Raw genomic sequence first — 25674 nt, forward strand, 5'->3', positions numbered from 1 at the left:
CCGTTTTGATATTATTAAGAGTTATGCATTATTAGGGGTGACCGATATGACTGATTTATTTGTGGGCAGATGTTTCCCACGAGCCTTAAGGCCTGCCTCAACTCCATCGCTTTGACCGTTCCTATAGGTTGAGCAAAAGTAAGGTTAAGACAGCGTTTTCAATAAGCCGTTCTCAATCATTCAAAGTTCCCTGCCAGTAACCAATGACGTCAATGAGACTGTCCAAGTTTTATAGAGTGTATAAGCACAACTAAACATTTTTCTCACACCGCATGAAGTGCAGAGTCACTCTTACGTGCAGCAATACAAGGGGGAGGGGGGGGGGGGGGGGGGATGTGCTCTCGAAAGCATCTGGGATCAAATCTTGGCAAGCAATCTAGGTGCTTTTCCATATTATGCTGACTGTCAGCACATCATGAATTCATCACACATGACCTCACTTTGTCAGATGCGGGAATATGTGGCAACATTCAGCCTCTGCAATCATGAATTCATGAGAAAAATGTGTACATCTATTTTTTTTCCAAATACATGTGCAACACAGAAGCATGGGTTCAGAAATTCAGCAAATCACCTGCTTAGCAGAACATGGTGATACTTTACTTTCAGATGTGAACAATGTGGCTGATGAGTGATAACAATTGGAATCCTGTCCAAAGATGGTGGAAGACAGACTGATACAACAGCACATCAATAGTGTTCTCTAATGGAGACTGATATCCTGTCAGAGGAACAAGGGTACACCGAGCTCTTGTCTGTAACTCAATACAACATGGATGTAAACAGGGGTTGAAGGAAAGCATAGTTGTCCTTCATCAATCAATTTGAGCTAGAAAAAGAAGACAGACTGCTTGATTTAGAAAAAAAAACCTCTCTTAAATACAATGTCATGTTATTATTTGATATACATATAGTAGAAAAAAAAAGACTGACCGAATTGTTTCTTGCATAATTATGGCTGCAACAAGAAGTCTATCTTCCTCTCATATAAGGACAGAGTTGTTCTGTGCAGAAAAAAGAGCTGATAATCCTCACAAGACCAACTTGGCTATCAGCCTGTGAAGACTGCATTCAACAAGAGAGAAGACCACTCACAGCTGCAACAGCAACACTGTTACACAATGTGGCTGCTTCATTACAGGATCTGTGTGGGAGAAGACCACTCGCAAACTCTAGAGGGTTTTATAGAATGTGATTCAAATGGTCATATTTCAGCTGGAATGAAAGGGAGGGACATTGTCCTCTTAAATACATCCTGTAAACATGTTAGGGCAAAAAAAAAAAAAAAAAAAAAAAAAAGACCAAAAATAATTGAACACTGAAGTTGAAGCTGAAAACAGCATATGTTTGAAGATATAAAAGATAAATCAACTGAGTCATTTACAACCAAATTTAGATCAGGTGAAGCATTTACCAGATAAATGTGTGGAAGTTCATATTTCTATAATTAAATGAAACAACAACAACGGAATCATGAGATCCCTCTTTTTTTATGAACAGAGCATCTATTCAGCCTCAGCAAATATGATTTAGTAAACGTGACTCAAAGGAGGCCCAGAGTTAAGTCAAATCTTTAAACAACTTTGCTCAGTGTGCATACAAGTAAACTGCACTTGAGTACTGATGAGGTCATTTCATCAGACCATAGGTGCAGAATAATGGTTATTCAGACGGCAATTTCCTACCACATCTGGAGACTTGTGTGCATGCTGCTGAGGCTTTAGCAGAACTCAGTGCTCTTATTGTAATACCTAAAAATCAGCCACTTAGCAGGATGACATGTTTCCTGGGAAATATTTCAAGCTCTACGTCTGTGGTGTAATTTCTATACTTCCATATATTATTCCATATAATATTTCCACAGAACACCTCCTCTTCTTATTTACTCATCTAACATATGGTTAGAAGTCAAGCCAAGTAAGTCAGTCCTTTGATTCAAGTTATGTAACCCTAAAGGATTTCAAACACTTCTTAAAGACATGCTATCATAATGTTATTAACAATAAAACTATTGATTTGACCAAAGCACCGTCGGGAATACAGCAGTCATCAGACAGTTTGCGTTGGAATGAATGGTGTGTGTTAATGTTATCACACTGGGATCAGTATGTTATTCACTTTGCACTAAGCAAAACACTAGACTCTCTTCAGTATTTACTTTTCACCACTTTGCAAAAGGAATGAAGCACTATGTGTAAGTGGGACGGAAATGAATAATTCACAAAGAGCACTTTTGAGGTTTAAATTATGCGCATCTGAAGAAATCAACTGTGTTTGGTTGTACGTCGCTGTACACGCATGGAAAACAAAGTCATGGATTGTACAAAAAGCCAACGCATTACCATATGAATGTGCAGACATTCTTTCATGTGTGGCTAAAGTCGCTACAGTGCCTCAAATTGGGCTAACATTTGAGATCTTTGAGACGGAGAGTTAAAGAGTGTGGACAGCAGCCAGGGGGGAGTAAAAACTAGTCACAGCTCGACCACACAGAGGCAGACAATAAGAGAGAGAGGGAGGGTGAGGTCTCTGCGCAGGCATGTCACACAGGTGTACTCGGGTTACCACCACTACCCTGAGGACACATCACCCAACGCTGGGGCTTTTCTGCCGGATGCGCCACAGCTACGTTGTTTATTCCATCACAGACAAGGCATTCAGATTGCTGTTTGAGTTATGCATGCAGGTTCCGTTACCACTGCAGAAACACTCGCCACAGGTTGACAAGATAATCTCAACTTTCATCCTTTAAATCAACAAGAGAACAAATATAGAAAACAGATTGAAATTCCAAATTAGATTAAGCCAATCAAATTCAACAGCATCTTCCGACTAACAACACTGACTGTGCCTAATTCCACACAGAAAAAATGAATCAGTGAGCTTTTAAAATAAAAAATTAAAATGTTCGTTTAAAAAGCAAAGGGCTTGAGGGGGTGTTGAGGAGATAAAGCAGTTTCTTTTGACAGCCGAAAAGGTAGAATAACTCCATTCAAGCTACAAAGTTCTCAGTTACAAATGTGAATTAGAGCTAATCTGATTAGCTCTCCGTGTTGCAAAACTTGAGCCAGGATAAACTTTTTTTGCCCCAAATAAGAGTGAAGTTTCTCATTAGGCCATTGCATTAGAACCACCGCTGTGCAAACAAATTGGTTTCAGTGTAATGTTGGAGGAAGCTGCATGTTTTAACGCTTCTGTTGACGTGAACGCTGCAGGATGGTGTGACAGATTTCTGAGAAGACGTCAAAACTAGTTTACATTAGCACTGTACAACAAAAGAACTGTATAGCTTCCACACATACTGTATACATTGAAAACTGAATCATTTTGTCAATGTCTCCATGACACCTTCTGTTAGAGCTCAGGAGCTTTGAGTAGGAAGAGTATGAGGACAGAAGCAATGCTTTTAGGCAAATTATAGGATTGGAACATGCTGAGCATTAGGACGGATACAAAGTGGATTATGCTGCGGTTTAAGAGATTTCTGGGAGTGTTGTAAGATTTTCCCTTGTGGGAAACTCTTTACTTCAAGAATTCACAAAAAAAAGTCAAACACGTGAAGAAATGAACGATTAATTTCTCCCTTCAAGTCCATGGGGATTGGATATGACATGATTAGATTTGTATACTATCACTTTAAGGGTTTTAACAACTACAGTTTTACACTTGTGCTTTCTATAAACTATATTGTAGTAGACTGGCAGTCAATGCATGGATATATGTTTGTCTTATTGATGGATAAAGTATTTTTTCAATGATTATTTGAAGAAAAGTCAAAACTGCAATCAACATGCTGCAGAGACCAAGAAAAAAAACAGCGCCTTACAGAAAATGACATTTCATTTGAAAGCATGCATCGCATAAAAACACAATGACAACAGATTGCAGGCCTATATTGCTCAAATATCTTATATAATCAGCTTCCAATTGTCTGTTTCAATTCAGAATATGTTATTTTTCAGAGACTGAATAAAAAAAAAAAACATTGGTCACATGCATGGTGTGATAAGACGTCTAAACATCTGATGCAGCACCATCTACTAAATTCACAGCATTGCACATTCACATCACTTGAGAGTCCCCTAAAGACACCAGCCAGTTCAGGATGTTTATCACAGCACAACAGTATCAGGACAGGAAGACACCAATTACAGCAGCAGAGTGTGGTGGTGACGCTGCAACAAACTTGACATCATAAGGTCATTGGAGTTAAGCAGCTGCACGAATGAGCTATTACCTTTCAGTCGAGTCACCTGCGCATGATCGGTTACTAAAGCACGGTGTAAACACAGGAGAAGCACCGGATCTTCTGTTTACAAGGCAGAGAGATGGAACCAGCGTGATTAGATGACTGCTCCATGCAACAATTTACCGCACTGAGGCCACACGCCCCTTCAGTAGAAAATGACCACAGAGACGTTCAAACACCTCCGAGGTGATGCGGATGTTCCTCTGTCCGTTTTCCTGCATGTCTGGTTAAAACTGCATTCTGATGCTGAGAAGAAGGCACATTTGTGCATAGGGCTGCTGTGCGAGGATGACTGTCTGGGCATGCACGTAAACCCCTTTGCTGTATGCACCGTCACTCCTGCTGCTTTTACCCCCAAAACACAGATGTCTTAACTGAATAGCCAGACACCAGATGTGCGACAATCGGTGAACATGAGAAAGCTTGTCGGACTCGTCCACTGAACCGTTTCGCCGCCTCAGTGCGGTATCAGCTGTCACCTCTGATAAACTTGTATGATTGAGTGACGCGGTCATGCGAACATGCGGCGCTAGGACCACGCGGAAACATGTTCGGACATCGATCTTTTTTATTCCTTATAATAAATAGGCCGCACGCTTACCGGTGTCCCCTACATACCTGTCACCGCCGCGCCTCTGTTCTCGCTGTGTCCATCCTGACATTAAAATCTGCATGTTTCACACGCCGGTGATAGACATCCACATCCCTCGCCTCTCCAAGGTCTGCCTGCCTGCCTGCCTGCCTGCCTGTCCGCGGACCATGCGTGCTGTTTCACACCGCTGAGAGGGGCGGGGCCCAGCTTCCTTGGAGACGGCGTGCAAGTGGATCACAGGAGTGCCACTTATTTCTTATCCGAGCCAATCAGCGGCGAGTCACCTCAAATCGGCATGAAATATCTGTGAGAGATGCAAATGTGGCTAAATAGTGGTCTGTGTTATGATCACGCAACAAATGGGGAGATATGTTAACCATAATAATTCATATTAATACTGTGGTGATGTCTGTCTGTGAGCAAATGAGACAAGACAGACGCTCTTAGTTAGTGGCACATCTGATTTAGACATTTCAGACTAAAATAATACAGATTTATGTTGCAATTAAATCCAGTATCATTGCGAACTCCTGTAACATTACAGTCATACAGAATTATCAATCCGTGTCTGTTATGAAGTGACGTGTGAGTTTGATCAACAAAAGTAAAAAAAAAAAAAAAACACCTCAAACACATCAAATGGTAGTTCCTCTTTTTAATATTCACAGCACATTATTCTACAAGGTGTGACCTTAATGTACAACAGAGGTTGGTTATAGTAACAGGGTTTGTTCTACCCTCTACTGGCAGGATATGAAATCCCTCCTGTGTTAAATGAAATCCACTTCTCTGCTGAGGAGCTAAACATCAGTTTGGTAAAAAGGCATTTTAGTAAACAAAAAAATACCCCAAAAGGTATGAACTATGGATTTTACGGTAATATTCTAAGAACACAAATTCTGGATAGTGTTATTATGTCAAAAATACAGACTGTCTGTTAGCTTTCCTACAATGCAACTACCAAAGCTACAGACTTAAGCATAGAGTTCACATCTTCAAATATACAAAAAAGATAGGAAACGGCTAAAAGCAAGAACAATATTCACAGCAAGCAGTCTTGTCTCTGATGAACTAGAAGAAGCACAGAAAACATTCAGAACATCTCGTCTTGTTTCATCGTTTATTTCAACCTAAGAAAAAGTTCCTGTGGCGTAAGAAAAAGTCTCAAATGTTCGTATCAGTGCCCGCTGAACCAGGAGTTCTGAAATTGAACAATGTCTTCCACAGTGGTTCCAGCTTCCTTTCCTTTCAGGTCCATCACTCCAGCCAAACCCTACCACCTCCCTCTGGAGAAAGGGGGCCCACAAAACCCTGGCCCCCCATTTCGGAAAAGCCTTCCGTCCCTGTCATCCATACCTCCTGGTCCCATAGGGGGAGGTCGATGGAAAGGAGGTCCACGAGGAGGGAAGCTCATTTGCATTCGGAACCTGTCTGGTGGAAACATAGGTCCCCCAGGCATCATTTGAGGGGGCATATGTGACATGTTGGGGGGTGGGAGGAAGGGAGGTACGTGAGGATTTGGCATACCAGGGGGAGGCTGCAAAGGGGGCATAACTGGTCGGGGACCCGGCATGACGCCTGGACCTGGCAGGTTGATGACCGGTGCGGTAGGAGACCCGAGCTGGTTGTCAGTGCAGGCGTCCGAGGGTGTGCCTTTGTCTCCTACAGAATCATTTATCGACTTCTCTGGAGGATTTACACTTCCTGCTGCAGAAGAGGATAAGATAAGGTTTTATTGATCGCCATAGAAAGTTAGGTATTGTGCCAGCAAAAAGAAAGGAACCTCACCGTGAGGCAACTTCGCGAGGTCAAACTCTGACGGGATAAAAGGAGCTCCACCTGGAGGCATGGCAGCGGGGGACAGCATGATGGGTGCAGGGAAAGCTGGTGGACTTCTGATCGGCTCCGTCTGTTCAACCGGTGGCACCTGGAGGACACACAGACACAATTGCAATCCGTATTCAGAACAAATGAGCAAAGAAGCCGGCTTGAAGCTGAAAAAACAAAGAAATTTATTAACATCTTCTGTTCCCACAGCATGAAGCCGCTGATTGATTTCATCCCACACGTATTCATCTGATGTAGAAAGAAGCTCTAGAAGTGTTTTTGTACACTAATCCTCAGTGTGACATCTTCATCGTTTACAGAAGGGTCGTTGAAAGACGATGTGCTCACACATCGTACTCCCATGCTGACTCAAGAGTTCAAACAAAAAAGGCGAAGAAAAAGGCATACATCATTTTTAATAAAGATTCCCCCAGTGTGAGTTTGAAGAAGACAACAGAAGAAGAGGCTGACATAACTTTCACTTGCAAGAACAGCTACTGATAGGGCATGTACAAAAGGCCTTTTAATCCTTTGATAATCTACACAATCTACAACATGAGAACATGTGTGTCATACTATAAAACACAGACAGGGGAAAGACACATGAACACATCTTTAAGATTCAGCTCAGCCATGTACAGGGATACAATGCCTTCATATTCAGATGTTTACCCAATAAATATAAAACACTGTCATAAAGAGGCATAGTTCAGGCTCTGGATGAACTCATTCCCACAATACTTTGACAGAAAATGTAGGTGATGTCACTAAACGCATTAGTCCTGAAACACAAACGAAAGTTGTCACCCAGTCAAAATGAGAATAAGAAGCTCTATTACAGAAAAGGTTTGATTGCTCGGCACATGTCAATGATATATAATACAATTTTTATTTTATATTTTTTGTAATGCCGTGCTAAAACAATGCTGTATAATACAAGGATGTCTTTTGCTGGCAAACAGAACAATCAATCAGAAATCTAGATCAAGTACAAGTCCTGTTTCAATAAAAATATCTGCTGGAATAAAAACAAAAGGGTGACATGATTTGTTACTTACCCTTTGAATACATTCTGCAGGTGTGAACCCAGCATAGCCAGGGTTAATAATATCCAAATAAACATATAATTACAGACTTCCTAAAGACAAAAAGACATCACCTGCTTGTTTTGTGGCTTACATGTGTAAGACAGAGTTGAATCATCAGGGACAAACAGGAGCTTTAGTTTCAGTTGGGTTGAAAGTGCTTTAATTTGGCACACAGCACAACCTCACTAACTGTTTGTTTGTATGACGTATAAACGCTGTACTCGGAGAACAGGGAGTGTTCATGGCCGTACGTTTTGCCACAACAGCTCTCTAATAAAACAGGAAAGTGAGGAGTTTTAATTGGTGGAGTTGTTGGCTGCGGAGGGACACTTGAGGTAAATCATTAAACCTAAAAAGGGTGCAAATCCTTAACATAACAATGAAGAACAAAGTGCTAAATGATGGATAGGCCAGGTCTTTGTAATATAGCAATGAGTAAGGTCTTTTACCTGCTTTTTTTAACATAACAATGAGTAAGGTCTTTTACCTGCTTTTTTTAACATAACAATGAGTAAGGTCTTTTACCTGCTTTTTTTAACATAACAATGAGTAAGGTCTTTTTTACCTGCTCTTTTGTAATGTTAAAAGACAAAGAGTAAGGTATTTTACCTGCTTCTTGTAAAGTGTCTCGAGATAACACTTGTTTTGAGTTGACGCTATACAAATAAAAATGTATTGATTGATTGATTGACAGAACAATATTGTATCTGCTTTATTGATCCAGAACAAGCATCCCTTACTTACAGCTGATACAGTGGGTTTACTTTATGGACAAATTAAATAAAGACAGATATGTGGGGAGGTTTGCAGTGTTTAAGTGCCTGCATAAGTACAGAGTTCAAATACAAAGATGTGAAGATTCTAATACCAGGATAGAGGATCATTTGAAAACTCTCGACAAATAGAATCTTGCATCGCAGTGAGAATATTTTTTTTAAGGGGCCAAGAAAAGCCAATATTAACAAAAAAAATAATGCCTTAGTAGAGCCAACGAATTCAATGGAAACATGTTTTGAATTATCCTTCTGACAGACCAACAAAAAGCTCAGTCCCTATGATGGAGAACAGTGTTGTTGTTTTTTGTCGTCACAGCGTCCATACACACCTACTATGCAGCATTTTTACAGAAATACAAATTCTATTATTTTAAAGATAATAAAACATTGCTTTTTACGTGAATTGGCACTTCACATTTACATACCCTGTTACTAGTGTACAGCTTGTGAGTAAAGACTCTAAATTCAACTATTAAATAAGCCTTAGGGAATGCTGACATTTTCTTCCCCTGCTTTCGAACAGATGATGTAAAATCTGAGTCATTTTATAAAGAATTGAAAAAAATGTTAAAAAATAAAATAAGTGTTTGTAAAATAAAGGAAATACTGAGATATTTATATCACAGCTTGTTAATACTTAAGTCAGTAATAAATCATTGTGAAATATTTGTCATGCATTTAGAATGAATCCATCGCTATAATAAAAATCATAAATGTATTTATCATTCTTCATGTGCAGAACCAGTCACTGTATGACTGCACTCTCATGGATTTTTGTTTGATAAGAAGTTTAATTAGTAACACTCGTTCAATTCAAACATTTCAGATTTGATGAATTTAAGTCAAAATTGCTAAATGCTTATAGCTTCTCATGCATTTAACCTATAACCCTAAAATCTATCATAATCTTAAATATCTTTCCCTCCCATGAATGATTGAGAACTATCAAAGAGAAACCTTCTAAATCAAATTAAAACTCACAGCCTACCAGATGCTCCAAGCTGATCACCTTGACTTTCTCTTCTTGGTGCTGAAGCTGATCATACAAACATTAGCTTCATAGAAGTTTACTTATTCATCTTGATAAGGATACTCTTCCAAATGTGACTGCCTGACCTCTCAGGGGGGGGGGGGGGGGGGGGGGGAAACACACCAGCACAGCAAATATCACTACTGGTTCACAGGTTCAAAAATGAGCAGCATCAAAAGATTTCTCAAGTCTGCTTTTCACACCAGTTTTTAATTAGACATCTCAATCCCATGTGGTGGGATGTGATGAGAAGACACACCTTTGCACTGATTGGTGGTTGGCAAAGGACAAAAAAAACAACAACAACAAAACAACACCAAAGACATGCAAAAAAGTTGATAAGGGCGTATCTTTATAAAACACAAAAGTGTTCCCACCAAATAAATGCATTTTAAGTTTTTCTTAAAACAAAAGTTAAATATCTACAAAGTATGACCCATGAAAAGTCAGCAACATAATGCAAGGTTTTTCTGGCACTAGACAAAACACTGTGTGTATTCTGATCAATTTTATTTACCTATTTGTGTACTTCATTTTATTATAGTTATGATCTAGACTTGTGTCCTCTTTTTTTCTTTCAAATCTTTTTGAGTATTCTTCTGGCACATTTTCACACAGAAAATGCATTCTTCTGAGTACTTTTACAAACGTGGACTTTAACAGCTTGTGTTTCTGCACCTCATTAGCCCTGCAGTGTTCCAAAAGCTGTAAATTAGCCTTTCAAAAGTTCACATGTATTTTTTTTACATTACTGGATTGACTTTAGTTTTGTTTAGGCACTTGTAAGAGTGGCTCAAAACTATGAGCATATCAACATAATCCAGACTGATTATTTCTGTGACATAAGGTCACTTCTTCACTGCAAGATCATTATTTCAATTTACTTGAATCTTGATTTGAATCAATAGATTTAACTGAACATAATCATTTATCAATATCGTGAAGTTTCATTTCAAAGATGTAAAAAAGAAAAGAAAACATACAAATAAGCAGAAAACATACAAATAAGCAGACAGAAAAAACGTTGTATGTACAAACCCTGAAAGATATCATATAAAAGAAGCTCTCAAATACCACGTCTGAAAAGTAAACTTTTAATTAATCCCACCCCTTCTCCAATAGTTATTACTCATCCTGCCAGTTTCTTATTTTTTGAGTTACTTATTTGATTATACAATTAAATGAAACATGTTTTATATTGAAAACCAGCTCTACTCTTTCTTCAATCTTCTTCAGCAGAAAGTTTGTAGTCTCCCTGATCTAATCCTTTTGTAAAATATTCCACCCAATCTGTCTTCTGCAAAGAGTCTACTGCCTGGGCTTTAACATGGAAATGTATATTTAAGTTTTTTTATATTGTTCATGCTAATTTTAGATGCAACAAATAACACATTGTCTACACATAGTAGTAAAATACTCATTGTCCCATAGTTCACAAAAAGTGAAATATGAGTTTAACAATTTCTATTACCTCAAAAAAAGCTTTGGAGTTTACACTATGACTTTAATAATGTTTTCTTTTGGTTCCCAACCTGGGGTCTGGGCCCCATTGGGGGGGCCGTCAAAAATCTATGGGGGATATCAAATTTAGATTTGAACATATTAACTTAAATCATGTTAACACTTACTGTATAGATTATACAAATGTGTTCCATCTTGAAAGTGTGTAAGTCTTTTCTATGAGGTGGTTAAAGAAAATTAAATTCTAATTGTATACCCCCAAATCAAATGTTCACCAATGAAAATCATTGATGTTAATTTAAAACAGCAAATCACTTTTCCCTAGTCCGGGTCCTTGGGGGAGCTCAACTTTTCTTTCGTTGATGGGGGTGTGAAAAAAAAAAAAAAAAAAGATATGTTGTGTATTTCATGGAAACACCGCCAAGTGGTCATTAGAAGAAGTGAAGGCAAAGGCTCATCGCACTGGATTAACATTTGGTCAGTTATTGCTGATGGATCCATCAGGAGCCCAAATAAATCTGCTAGTTCTAATAGTAAAAATTCTGCAGACAAAATCAGCTTGGCTAAATAAAAATAAAATAAAAAAGAAGTGAATTCAATGATGAAAGAGAAATGCTCAAACACCCCTAGTGGACAAGTCTGGAATTTACTGATCAATTGACTGTTAACCTACCTTAGTCCAGCAGTGATGCTCAATGAAAGACCTGGTTGTCGTTTTCAGAAGCTACCTACTGAAAAACCTAATTTCTGCAGGTAAGGCGTCTTTATTTCTGTTAGCTATGATGCAAATTCCTAGACTACCACAGGGGGGCACCAGAGTTTGAAATTTTTAACTCGTACATCGCAGCTTTAAGTTTAATTCGTGAGCGTCTAAAGGACAGAAGTGCTGTTGTTGCCAAGTTCTATTAGAATTTTCTTTTTTTCATTATTCTTAAACTGTCTTGAGTAGCTTCTCAATGACTTGTAACTTTTCATTTTAGAATTACTTTAAAGCAGTTATAAAGAACTTAAACATTGTACCGTTTATTCCACAGGGGCTGCATGGATGTAGAATTCTTTCAGTAAAATCTTGTTCTGGTTCATTTTGACTCTAACATCCTACTCACAGTGAAACTTCAGGTTTTTTTTTTTTATAGCAGGCATCAAAAATTACTGACAACAGACAATTTTGACTGATGGTCTGCTTTGCTCTGCTGTGTCCTCATAAAAATGTGACATTTCATGACCAGTTCAAAAATAAAATTGGACTAAACGGATATTAAAAAATACCCAACTTTCAGTTGAACCTTTTTGTTCATCTGGTGACAAGAAGCCTGTGAACTAAACAATGAATTTAAGTGTATTTTCTTTGGCAACCTAAACTATAGCAATTAAGATATAAAAAATAAAGGGATTATTATGACTGTTACAGGGAACTCATTGTTTAATATGGACACTATCTTTCATGCTGTTTAAAATCTGTCCAGATAAAAATTCAAAAAGGGGGAAAGTAGTTCTAAAGTCAAGCTGCTGTGATGTAGCACGCATAAGGGGTTAACAACAGAGGGGTCTGCTCTTACCCTGGTGTTCGCTCCATCAGCAGAAAATACAGGATGTGCAGCTCCATTTCTCCCGCAGGTTAAATCAGCCAGGCAGCTGGGCAACGCATCTTTGATCAAGACTCAAATCCCAGACGGGTATCATCTCGGTTTTTTCCCTCTTGTAAACATAATTCCTTTGTTCTTTGGACATACCTGCTACTTGTAAAACATGTGGAAAGAAAGTAAGGAGGCAGCCCTACAAAATACTGGCCTTGATACTTCAAACTTATTCACAAGTGTCATGAAAAACATCAAGTCCTCCTTTCATTACTGAGCCTTTTTTTTTTTTTTTACCTTCCAGCCATTTCACAGCATCATCTGAAAGTGTGAGGCCCAATATCAAAAAATGACTTCAATGACACTTCACCTCCATGAGGCTTGGTGAGAGTCAGATATTGATTCCACACGATGACCAAGGCCCCTGCTGTACTACTTGATGTGACTTAAAAAAATGTGCCTTTCCTTGTAAAACAAGTGAGGTGATATAGAAGGCAAAAAGTGCTCCGTTTTCACATTACTATTAATCATAGTACTGAGCTCACGGCTCCCATTGAATGCATGGAGGACAGTTTCAGTGGTCATTATTAATTATAGAATTTGTGTTATTCATTAAAGGTTTAGAAGGTTTTAAGAGGGCTGTTAAGAAAATTGTTAGAAAATTATTTACATTTGTTTTTTTTAAGAGTAAATATCTGACAAATAGAGGGCAGCTCAAAGTTATATAACATCCTGAATCTCTCTCTCCCTGCTTGTGCTCTCACTCACATTTGCAGGTACTGTATTTCTATTCTAAGCACCTGCTAGAGGACATTGAAAGTGTTTACTCCACATTTCTATATAATAAAGGCAGAAAAGCCCTGAATAAAATCTACAAATACATACGTGTATATATTAATGAACTCAAATGACTTTTGCTCAATTTGACCATTTATGTTCAGGCCACTTTTTAATAGTTTTATCGTTAATTCATTTATTTTATCAACACTATTAAACAGTAAAAAGGACATGGGAGGTGATTTAAACCGAGGCTCAGATTTTGTACCGATGTGTTCCTTGTGTAAACACCACATATGCAATCTTTGCATGTACCGGTAATTGTTTTTTTTTGTTTATAGGCAGGTTTTTTTTACCCTATTGAAAGGGCTGCCATACATTGTTCTAGTCTACACCTCACATCAACATACCTGATTACCTGCAGAAGCAATAATTGATAGTTGAACTGAAAACATTTGGATCCGTCTGCACATCCTGGATCAGGAGTTCAAAAAAAGTGAAGACAAATTTAGAGTTTTCTGACCCTCTAATGAAACATTGAGCTCATATGAATGAGCTTTGACATTGTACCCCAACAATACAAGAGCCAGGATACTGAGTGATATTTGACATCTATATTATGAGACCAGGCAATGTAGAAAGTTTTATATTGCCATACTAATGATAATTCAATATGCCTTAGGGTGCAAGGCAGATTTGTGGTTTCAAATCAATCTTACCACGTTACAAAGCTCAGTCCTTCACACAGATCCCCTTTACTTCTATGAAGCCACTTTTGACACATTTTAACTATTAACAAAATGTAGCATCCTAATGAAATCTGAGATAAATAATAGAAAAATATGAAATCATTAACCATAACGGCATTTGGCAAGAGTAAAACTAGCAGTGCCACAGGCCCTGTCAACTCCATTTATTGAGCAGACTGTCTGGACAGTTTAACTCCATGCTTTGCTTGTTTAAGATCATTAATTTTTTTTTGCCACTTTTTCTTCGTCCTTCTCTTCTCCCTCTATCCGTGCTAGCACAGGGCCAAGAATGAAACTCCATCCCTTTGGCACAACACATACAGACCACATCATGTTCATCAGAATGTGTCATTTGACACCTTCACTTTACACCAAACCTGCCATACAGACAGAAGGGTCAGTCACGGAGCAGAAGCTGAGATGTGCTGATCCAGAAACTAAATGTGATGTGAAGAAACTGCAGGATTTATGGAGTTGACGCACATTGAAAAAATACAGCAGTTTGTCACAACATTCAAACTGTGCCATGACACTGCAGTTTGTGGAATCAAATAAATACAAACTTGAAAACAATATTGCGGGTGTTGTGATGCGCATATTACAATGCAGGCTGAATTAACAGCCTGTGCTCGAGTCTATCTGTGCTGTACACAAGCCAGATGCAGATGACCGAACAAGTCATGTAGAGACATTTCCAAAGATATGAAACATGACTCATGTTACAAATAAAAAAGCAAATTGGTTATTAAGATTTAATTGACAGCAGCAAATTGGTTGGCCAGAGAAAAACCTTAAGATATTTGGTTGGTCACTATGTGGTTCACAGAACTTCAGCTCTGATTTGACAAAAATCTAAAATGCCACCAAATGTGGATTTCTGTAAAGTCCTTAGATGTTAACCACAAGATTCAGCGCTAATAGTTAAAATTCTAATTCTTTGATGTATCCCTGGAGAGAAAGCTGTTTGACTCATATTTGGACAGAAAACACAGCAGCTCTTTGCCAGCCTACCACATCCAATAAAAAATCTACCCACAAACATCAAAAGTGAAAGCAGCATGTCTTCCTCCTGTAGTGATATTCCTTAAAAGGTGATTGGATACAATTCAACTTTACATGGTGGTGGCCAGGTGTGGCACATACAGTGGACAACTTCAAGATTCAAAACTGTATCAAACAAAAAGAGGAACAAGCAAGGGCATAATCCAGATAATGACGCAATCATTTCTCTCCATGTCTATTGTGTAAGTGACCACTTGCTGAATCTATACGAGGCCACATTGTACTAATGCGATGTTAAACGTGAATGTTTGGAGCCTCTGGGGACAAAAGACAACATAATGAACAAGCATGCTAGATCTTTGTGTGTTTGACCCCTAAGTTGTCTACTTTTTCAATACTTGTATAACTTACTTAATTTGAGTCCCTTTGACTCTTCGCTGCTTGATGAGGAGCAAACAGGACAGGGCTTGGGACAGAGTCCAAGAAATAAGTGTCCCACCACAGCCTTGAATTTGCATCTTGCAAAGAAGGAAATGTACTGTGATGTAATGATTGCATTACATCACAGTACATCTTAATGCAAAATATCTTAATAGAAAACTTTCAGATAACTTTAGTCTTTGGTAAAAATGGTTCCTTTGGTGATACAATATTGGCACTTGCTTGAGCTGTATGACCAGGTTAAATGAAAAGAATCAATAACTTAAACCTGCTGTATGTGGTGCAGGAAATGGACAATAAGTACAAAAAAGCCCACACGTTTTCTGATCCATTTCTTTTAAGAACAGTCTTGGTTTGGCTGATGTGATTGGATTTGAAGTTACCACATGACCCTTCATGAAAAATAATCCAGTTCTTGTTTTGCTTGGAATTTTCATTTTTGCAAGAACCATATCTGAACATAAACAACAATCCAACGTCTCGTCCAGTTTTTATGAACAGTTTCCGGGCCAAGCGCAAAAAGTTGTTAACGGTGTTGGAGGCTTACCTTGTCTTCCGCTTGGACACTTCTCTCAATTGAGCCTTTGAGTCCAACCAGCAGCCAACAGTCAGATTGTCCCAAGCTCAAAACATTTGAGCAACCGTTCTTCAAAGTGGTGTGCACAGTTTAGCAGGCCTGCTAAGTATGGCAGGTGGCTGACAGTCCAGTTGGATCATGTTTTGTTAGACCTACTTTGTTCACCATTTTCTATGCATATAGCCATACGAAGACTTTTTGATTTTTGTTTAGAAATGTTAAAGACATAGCTAATAAAAACTTGTATTTTCAGTAGTTTAGACGTTCATCCAGTGTGAAGTCCTGATCAATTAAATTTACTTTTATTCTGTTGCTTCAACCGAGTTATGGAAAGTTCACGTTCAGCCTGTACATTCAGGAGTTAAGGATTCACAGTAGAGCTGAACTTTGTGTTCAAAAGAAACACATTGTAATTATAGTTAGGGATACTACAAACAGATTGAATTAACGATGAGTGGAAATCATAATTTCTTTGTATCACGCCTCTCATTGTCACTGAAAACTATTTTGGAGGTCTCTACAAAATAAATATTTTTCTATTACATTTCAAAAAGATTTTTAGGCGAGGGCATCCCTGCTGAACGACAGCGTTGATGTTTTTTCACTTTCAGAATCATTTTAAAGTTCAGCTTCTGCTATTTGGATATGTAGAAACATTTATGATTAATTTGAATACGTTGTTCAGCCTTAATTCACACCTAATGATGCAACGTAACACACAATAATCTCACTAAGAGCCTTGTCATCTATTCACCCATCTTATTGTTGTCTTGACAGAGCTTTTATAAACAATCCCTGATAACTTCGCCAAAAGCAAACAGAGAGACAGAAATACTTCCATCTACACATACAACAGTAATTAACATTTTTTGTCATTCCCCACTTTATTATTAAAAGGTATTCTGCACAGAACAAGGCATCTAAAATGAAGCTGCAAGACCTTTTTGAAAAACAAGGAGAAATGGATGAAGAAGCATTATTGAATTAAATCCCCTCACCAGAGGAGCTTATCTGAACGGTGAAACGGTGGATGAAAATCACCACATTGGATTTCTCTGCAACACCCCATATGATGCGCAGACAATGAGAGACTTTATACAACCCTTGTTGAATGATAACTATTCCGATATTCATCAACGCTGAAACATCTCTCTTGTAATGGGAAAGTTTAATTCAGAACTACAAAATACTATCATATCCCACATCTTGCACATACCTTTTTGTCCCCCCTCAAAAAAATAATTCTATGACAATACATAAAGGACTGAGTATTGCTGAACTCGGACATAAGAAGAACGCAAAGATCCAACCTATTTAGTTTTAGCATCCCAGTGTGTGTTAGGGGTGTCTTTGAACAGTATTACGAAATAAGGCATATATCTTCTAATGGCGTGGCTATTAGTTTTATTCATAATTATTCTTCATTTGTGTGGTTGGAGGATATTGAGCTAGTCCACAAATATTCACTGACCAAATGGTATAGTGCAAATTTTGACACTAATTCAGCAAGAGACCGGCAGCTTATTTAGTGCAAATCACTCACAGTAAAGCGTAGACACAATCAGCAATGACCAGGCTGGTGATGGAGTACTTCACCACTTAGTAAACTATAACTTAAGCCCAACTTTAATCCTCCAAGACTATGGATCCAGTCTTACAAGCTGATGTTAACTTTTATTCTTTGAAAGCACTTTGACTACTTCTTTTGTTCTTATGTTTGGTTGAAGTTTACCCACTAGTTAATTACTCCACTGACATGACAGAATCCTCATTAATGTTGCTCCAAACTGTATGGCCTGATATGGGTCGATGACCATCTTAAAGTTTAACAGTAATGGTGTTGGGTCAGAAAAGTGCTATGTGTACACCTTAGGGATGAAACAATACAATTGGCTCTATCTGCTTTTGGCTTCACTTTGACAGATGTGAGCAGCTGAAGAAGAGTAACGTACAGACATGGCGGAAGCAACTAAAGATTCTGAGGTTTAGAAAGCAAAGGTCAAGATGCTACATGAGCAGACAACAGACAAAACAAAACAGTGTGCAAACATTTTAAGAGACTGATGAACGAAACAAACTGCACAACCAATATGATGCAGCACGTGAAGTTGCACCACCCTGCAAGCTCGAGACAACAAAAACATATCAATACCATACAGTGGGAAGTGGATTAGTAAACCAACTCGCCCAAACAAGTGCAAGAGCCACAGAGATTACTTCATGCAGCAGTGTTTCAAGGATTTCGGCTGACGATTGACACGATAGTCTTTTTTTTTAAACTTTCTATATTTCAACGTCAGAAACAAATTCTGCACCTCTTAATACTTGAAGAGATTTACCCAATTTGTGCTACAAATTTTATTTTGTATTTGAAATACAAGTTTCAGAAAATCGTTTTTTAAAAAGGTATCAAGAACCAAATATGTAGACACGTATAGCATTGTGAGTTTAGTGTATTGTTACATCCCTAGTACACCTTTGAGCACTATTTCTTAGTGAATGGGATAGTTTTAAAGGGAAGAATCTATTGATCATTCGTTGAGGGTTTTTTCTTTTAAGAAATTACTTGTGACTTGAAGAGAAAATGAGAGGGGTTTCAGATAAGCTCCTTTACTCATTTGCAATAATTTATTCTTTGTAGACTCTCATCAAGAAAGTTGAATATCCAAACCAAGGCCATTAAACCAATAAAAGAACACTTGTCATACTGAAAAGAAGGTTTTGAGAGACAGTATTAGCATTACCTGTACGTGGGCAGTTATGGTCCCATCTACTGGTACACTTTCAGATGCTCCGTTAACCGCTGGTGCTTTGTTGAGGTCCTTGGCTTTATTCCAATCTTCACACAATGAAATAAAAATAGAATGACAACATAAGCTTAACAGTTTCTAATAACCTTCAGCAGGTGAATCTTTGGTCATTGGATCTTGGGTTAAGTGTTTACCTGGATTCAGTGTCTCCGCGTCCAGTATGCCCCCTTCCCGATAGATTTCCAAATCCTCAACTTTGACTTTGCTCCAGGGGATGTAGGTAACTCCTCGCTCCACATCCCAGAACTTTTTGTGAGCTGATTTTATACCTTTGTTTAGAGCCCAAGCGATCTAGACAAGAAAGGCAGTAGCTATAATCATCAAGATCAACAGAGCAAATATGAACAATGACCCATAATGCATTTGTGTAAATGCTTAGGTACCTTAACAGGTTTTTGATTGACTTTGTAAGACCCTTTACTGAGTTTGTTTAAGGCTGTATTGGCATCTTGTCTGTGAACCATAACAATATAAGCACAACCCCTGGGAGGAATCATCTGTGCAAGGAGAAAGATCAGAAGGCATGTTACAACACTTGACATCTTCAGATTGTGGAGCATTACAAGCGTCTTTGACATCAATTGTACAAACTCACATTAATCGACTCTATCTGGCCAAACTCTTCCAAAAGGGACATCACATCAGACTGCTGAGTTTTCTTGTCTAGTTGTCCAACCCAAAGTGTAGTGCTGCAAACTAAATAAAACACAAGAGATTAATATAATGTTCAACAAGCTGCATACATGGCAACATCAATGTTAATATTGGTAACAACATTCAAAGGCTTGCTTCTGTTGTAGTACATACCACTGAGCGTCTGGCTCTTTATGCTGGGAAGACCTTTCTGTCTGCGCTCTCTGTCTTTCTCTCTTTCATTTTTGTCCTGAGAACCAGAGCGAGATCCCCAGCGCCATTCTCTGGAGCGAGAACGAGAACGACGATGCCTAGACCTTCTTGAGCGGGACGTAGATCTTGATCTTCTTCTCCTTGGAGATCTAAAACACAAGATTGATTAGCCAATTCCCACATTAACTTAGTAATAAATGACATCATTTATTTCATTTCATATTTTAAAACATCTATCTAAAACACACAGCACTAGTCTGGAGTGATGATCACAGCCGCTTACCTTGAACCCGATCTGGATCTTCTGCTATAGCCTCTGTGTCTGCCCTCCCGTCTCAGAGCTGAACTTTCTCTTGAATTTTCCTATCAAATAATGATGACATGAAATTTTCAATTCACCAAATTAAAGGGCAGAGTGTAAAAAAAAAATCAGTATAAATCTTAGTCTCTCCTATTAAAATATGCCACTGAAAATACATTTCCCTGCCAATTGAGGTAGCTATGGCAGTGTCTAGGTTAGGATTTCAGATTTACCTGTGATTGCGGATAAGCCTCATTTAGGGAAGAGTACCCATCTGGCATCCTATGACGTTCCACATGACTTACACCTCCACTGTGCTGAAGGATGACAAAAAGACAGCCACAGGAGACAGTTGAAAGGCAAGACATAAGAGGGACAGTTATGACAGGAGCTGAAAGGTCCACACAGATAATCATTTAAATGATCAACACAAATAGAAGTCATCTTCATTTCAGTGATCATTTCGGCGTTTCAAAGTGTGAAAAAAAACAAAACAGCAATTGTTTCCAACAGAGATGCACCGATAGCAATTTTTTTAGGCCGATTTTGGATCATGTTAATTAACTGTTCATTTAAATAATCTCCCAAACTGCAGTTAAACATCATCTCCCATTCTCTCTCAAACAAATCTTCCCTTCGTTTCCTGTGTTCTCGTGAATTTTCTGCCATCTTTTATAGTGAAAGTAAAACAAAAAAACACATTAAATCCATTCTGACTAACACCTTCTTTACCCCTGCTTCTTTGACGTAAGAGAATCAGAGAAGTTTACTGCTTCCCTTTCTTCAGCTGCCTTCTCCCTGAATCCTGAAGGAATGATGAATTACCCAACAAATAACTCAAATAACCAAATTTCTTTTGGCTATTGCATACAGTATCTTACTGTACTGTCTCTCTTTTTAGCTGCCTTGTTGAACAGTATTTACAGCTGAGTTGTGTTGTGTTTTGTATTCATCAATTATCAATATGCATTCATGTGTAATATTCCCTGCAAAGTGATATGTCCCACGGCAGCCCAAACCATTTAACCACACTCTCACAGGCTCAGGTTTTATTCAAGTGTCCCACTGTAACCAAAGAACATTACAGGAACATTAATTAAATGGTAAATTAATTTGTTGCGCTCCCTCAGCCCTGAGGAGAGAGAGACAGCGGGGAGTGCACACATACATACGGACAGTGCCGATGTGCATACCGACGTGTGCAGGGAGTTACTAACGGGCATGATGGGCAAGAACAGGGCAACGTTCTTTGCTTATCCTTGTTCTCCTCTGCTGATGGGCACCTCACCTCCACACTGACATGCTCTCTTGTGTGGGGTGGTCATGTGTTTGTGTTGCTGTGCGCATGGCATTAAATGGCTAGTCTGGGTGGCACTGAGATCGGCTTGGAACGGCCTACATTTGTGAGGACAGGGCAGGTAATCTGTCACGGCCGCAAAGATTGAAAATTGGCTGATTGTGGACATCAGCCGATCTATCGGTGCATGTCTAGTTTCAAACAAACAACGTATGAGATAGTGGACTTATTAAACATTGAAAAAAAAATTAAAGAAATCAATACCTCTGCACCGCCAGTCTGGCTCATATGTGGATGAACATTCTCTGTGTTGGGCATCTGACCGTGAAACTGGTTAAACACATTTTCAGGCATTCCTCTGTCATGAAAAAATATGAACAGATAGTTAGTCTGGTTATTACAAACAGATAACTCAATAATACAAAAACACATCAACTATTAGAGCCACAGGTCTTTTGTCAGGTACATATTTTGAAACAAAAAAAATATAAAAGTAAAGATATGTCTGATCACATGAATCCATTAACTGTGATTCCAGTTCCAAAACATTGAAGTTATTCATTCAGTTTCATTCGCCCTGCTAGGACATGTAAGTGCAGTGAATTCATGTGAAACTCACTGTAACTGGGCAGTGCCTTCTTTAGCCATTATATCCTCAGGTTCATCATCATAGTCAAATCGGTCTAATAGTTTCTGGGGAAACAAATAAATATCAAAGTCAGGTAAATGAGAAAACAATTTGCAGAAGATCACAGCAGGTAAGGTTGCAACACTTTAAACTATGATTTTACCTCAGCTAAAGAGTTTCTCTTCTCTGTGTGTGCATTGTATGAGTTATGCTGGTCCACAGGTATCTGAGGTGGGTTTGTTATGTTGTTTGCAATGGCTGCCAGACTCTTATCTGCCTGCTGAAAGCTCTGAAGCATCCTCTGCAGCTGCAGGAGGGAGAAGGAGGAGGCATCTAGAATTTGAACAACTCAAAAATAAGATGATAAAAAACTGCAATAGGCCCTTACACCTGTGTATTGCTTACCTCTTGTCCATGGGGGGACTGAAACAGCTGTGCCACAGCAGCTAAAGCATCAGGAGTTGGTAGTTTGGACACAGCAGGCACATCCACGGCACTCGAGACAGGAGGCTGCATTTCTGGTAGGTGGTCAACAGGAACTGTTCAGAAAAAAATATTTTAAGAAGATTAATGTCTTTCATGATCTCTTTGGACACAGTTTTGAAGTCACACCGTCAATTCATGACCTCTTTGCAACACTCATGGGTATTTTTATTTTAAAAAAAATTAACTTCACCTGCAAGTGTAGGAGCAGAAACACTAGATCCATCAGCCATATCCATTAGAGGCTGAATGATGTCCATGTCGAATACACCATTTTTCTGCCACAGGTTCAGGACTCGAAGAATTTTGCTCTGAAGAAAAAAAAGAATGCCCGTGTTTAGATATTTCTTTTTATAAGTCATTGTAAACATAGATAATATTGGAGGCCTCAGCTTGGATCACCTTATCATCCTCTGGGCAGTGGTAAAGGTTTTGAAAGGTATCTGTGAAGTTCTTCAAGAATCTGGGCGCAAATACATCCTTTTCAACACCAAACTGATGCCGTGACTGTCGAACAATAGAATCAACCACGTACAAACCAGGGACCTTTAGATCTGGCTTACACTAAAAAAAAAAGGGAAAGAAAAAAAAAAGATGTATTTCTGTTGTCTATTTACAGATTGCAATACAAGTGTACTTTGATCTCAATACAATGAACGTTACACTCACTGCTCTATAATACATACCTTCTTGATGAACTTTTCCACTATCTGAACAACATGTTTGTAAAGCTAAAAAAGACAAAAACAAAAAATCAGTCATTTCAGCTCACTACATCAAACCTTCATCATGAGACAGAACCGAGAAATTGTAAAGATAACATCCTTGTTTATTTAATCACAAATACTATCAGTCAAATTAAAATTGACTGTTAATACTGAATGGCATCAAATGAGAGATTAACATTTCATACCTAACACATCATACTCAATTTTTTGATACCTCTGGAAGTATCAATGCCCATAAACGGATTGGATATTAAAGATCTTAAAAGTTTAATTAAGGAATGATTAAAGACAAATTCTGCACAGTTACGGCACCATGGCCTTTTAAACAAAAAGTAAAATGAATGACAAAATGTTTTTATTTCTCAATTAATTATTTGTCAATCTATGATATATATATAATGTGATAAATGAGCCGGTGGAATTTCTGAAGCAGCACAGCAGAGATACGTCTACCAAATGTGTCAACACTGATACACCATGTAGTAGCAATGCTCAAGAAGTATGAATACCTCCTATTCCAAAGTAAACGTAGATGTCAAGCTACACTCACTACCAGAAGGGAGCAGTTGGTGTGAAAATGATAGGTACTTAGAAGGAGGTATTCACATTTCTTGAGATGATTAAACCACCTTTGGATTTTATTAGCCATAACCAAATAACACACAATAAACGTATATTGTATTTATTTAGTTTACCTTAATTGCTTTGATTGCTGATTTTGTTACAGACATCATCTTAGCCCGGGAAATCGGAGGCTTCATGTCAATCATGGAGAACAACTGGTTGGATGTAAACAAAACAAAAATACATATATAATGTCATCTAAAACACTGTTATAAAGGAACATTTGGAAATGTATCTAGTGAGAAAAACACAGGGATTTTCAACAGGCATAATACATTAGTATTACAACAAACATGTCAGAATATGGTTGAGGATATTGGTAGCTTTGATAAGTTTGTTTATAACATGCTCCAGATTTTTCAACATTTCAACCATAGACTGTAAATATACCGGGTATATACTCTGTCACTGCACTATAACTTCACTTATTTGCACTATATCTCTATATTTATATTTGTTTAATTAATCAATCACTGCAAAATAATAACTGTATATATTCTTTCAGTCACCACAACTGTCTATTTATTATTATTATTATCATTCATTCACTGAACAGCAATTGCTCTGGCCACTTTTTACATACTTCTCTGTCACATCACCACAAATATATTTTTGTTGTTTTTGTAAACGCTGCTGTTTAGGATTGCAGAAAGTTTCGTTGTGTCCTTGTATACAAAGATAATAAATATTCTATCTATCTATAAACATGTCTTCTGTGCAGAGTTTCATTTGTTTTCTACTCTTTGCTTTGACCTACACTCAATGAAACATGATATATACCCTCTAAAACATCCAGGAATCTGTGATTACACAGAGAACAGTAGGTTTGAGTATGTGACAGGTATTTGAGTTTGCTGACCTGCAGACAAACACAGATATGAAGTTAAATTCTGAACTGTACTGCAGCAATCAATAATTGTAATCGTGTGTTTTATGGTCACAGTGACCAGTAGTCTGACCAGCCATGGGTTGAATGCAGTGTAAATATATTTTAATATATATAGTTATATATATATAGTATATAGTTCAAATTCTAACTAGTCAAACTACGTTATAACACCAGCACATTGTTTAGTTTCGCACTTAAATCGACTGTTTTCCCCCAAACAGACACACAAACAGAGTAGAATCCAAGTCCAAAGTCCAAAACGTAGAAACATAATCACAGAGTTGGTTAATATTGGCCTGGTGTGTGTGTGTGTGTGTGTGTGTGTGTGCGTGTGTGCGTGTGTGTGTTTACAACGACCACAGCTCGTAAACGCAAGCCAGCCGATAGCAATGCTAACGCTACACAGGGACGTTAAGTTAACGATTTATTTATCATAAACCTGATATAAGGACACACAAATACGATTGGGATGGAAAGCTAAGTTTAAAAAACAGTTATTCTGACATATAATTATTGTCTTGGTGTTGCAAGCGGACAGTTAAGTCGACACAGAAAGGGAAGGCCTGACACACGTTAGCGGTCACTTTAGCCGACATGTTTAAAAACACAAGCAAACTTTACCTCCATGTTGAACGCGTTCACTGCATCCATACTGGTTTGTTATACTGACAACCGCTTGATGAACTTGTCAACTTTAAGAACCATGCGTCGTTATCAAGTGAAATACATATCCAGGACCGTAGAATAACTCTGTTTTTTTAATGATTTTCTGGTCACATTCCTCTCCGACGTTCTGCTAGCTATGCGGTCCCACCCTCTCTTGCGTGTCGCGTCACTGGGTTACGCAGTGGCGTTTTAGCGTCTGATGTCATAGGGCAATGCTGCGTTCAAGAACATCGGAACAAACGTACAATACCAAATA

General features: G+C 38.3%; 2 protein-coding genes across 5 annotated transcripts in view; both read right to left on the minus strand.

Annotated features, from left to right (window-relative positions):
* tiam1b (TIAM Rac1 associated GEF 1b) overlaps positions 1 to 5016 on the minus strand; it is a 42477-nt gene extending 37461 nt beyond the window's left edge. Inside the window, exon 1 of one of the 2 annotated variants that reach the window (XM_061046982.1) lies at positions 4868 to 5016. The gene's annotated coding sequence lies outside the window, so the exon portion shown is untranslated. Of the gene's footprint in view, positions 1 to 4237; positions 4661 to 4867 lie in introns of those variants that run through there. The other variant, XM_061046984.1, reaches the window with a different exon arrangement.
* Positions 5017 to 5481: 465 nt separating this feature from the next.
* LOC132980706 (SR-related and CTD-associated factor 4-like) lies at positions 5482 to 25555 on the minus strand. 3 transcript variants are annotated; one of them, XM_061046987.1, is made up of 18 exons: positions 25374 to 25555; positions 23935 to 24018; positions 23198 to 23242; positions 22914 to 23075; positions 22705 to 22822; positions 22434 to 22546; positions 22192 to 22335; positions 22020 to 22093; positions 21665 to 21758; positions 20337 to 20420; positions 20086 to 20165; positions 19764 to 19951; positions 19552 to 19652; positions 19340 to 19453; positions 19091 to 19247; positions 18891 to 18985; positions 6630 to 6768; positions 5482 to 6548 (listed from the first exon to the last, which is right to left on the minus strand). In XM_061046987.1, exons 1-18 carry the CDS (start codon positions 25401 to 25403, stop codon positions 6115 to 6117), a joined length of 2256 nt encoding a protein of 751 aa, XP_060902970.1. In that variant the 5' UTR covers positions 25404 to 25555; the 3' UTR covers positions 5482 to 6114. The 3 variants fall into 3 exon arrangements, with proteins under 3 accessions (XP_060902970.1, XP_060902969.1, XP_060902968.1); XM_061046986.1 differs by having other exon boundaries at positions 5482 to 6545; positions 22434 to 22567; XM_061046985.1 differs by having other exon boundaries at positions 22434 to 22567.
* Positions 25556 to 25674: the final 119 nt, after the last annotated feature.

Source organism: Labrus mixtus, chromosome 9, assembly GCF_963584025.1.
Source record: "Labrus mixtus chromosome 9, fLabMix1.1, whole genome shotgun sequence".
In the NCBI taxonomy this organism is placed as follows: Eukaryota; Metazoa; Chordata; class Actinopteri; order Labriformes; family Labridae; genus Labrus; species Labrus mixtus.

What these genes read in the sequence shown, in the direction of transcription:
- LOC132980706 (XM_061046985.1), bottom strand. Translation starts at nt 25,403, where the DNA reads ATGGATGCAGTGAACGCGTTCAACATGGAG. An exon ending in CAGCAATCAAAGCAATTAAG is followed by an intron (nt 23,243 to 23,934) that starts GTAAACTAAATA and finishes TGTCTTTTTTAG; the next exon opens with CTTTACAAACATGTTGTTCA. An exon ending in AGATCCAGATCGGGTTCAAG is followed by an intron (nt 19,952 to 20,085) that starts GTAAGCGGCTGT and finishes CTTGTGTTTTAG; the next exon opens with ATCTCCAAGGAGAAGAAGAT.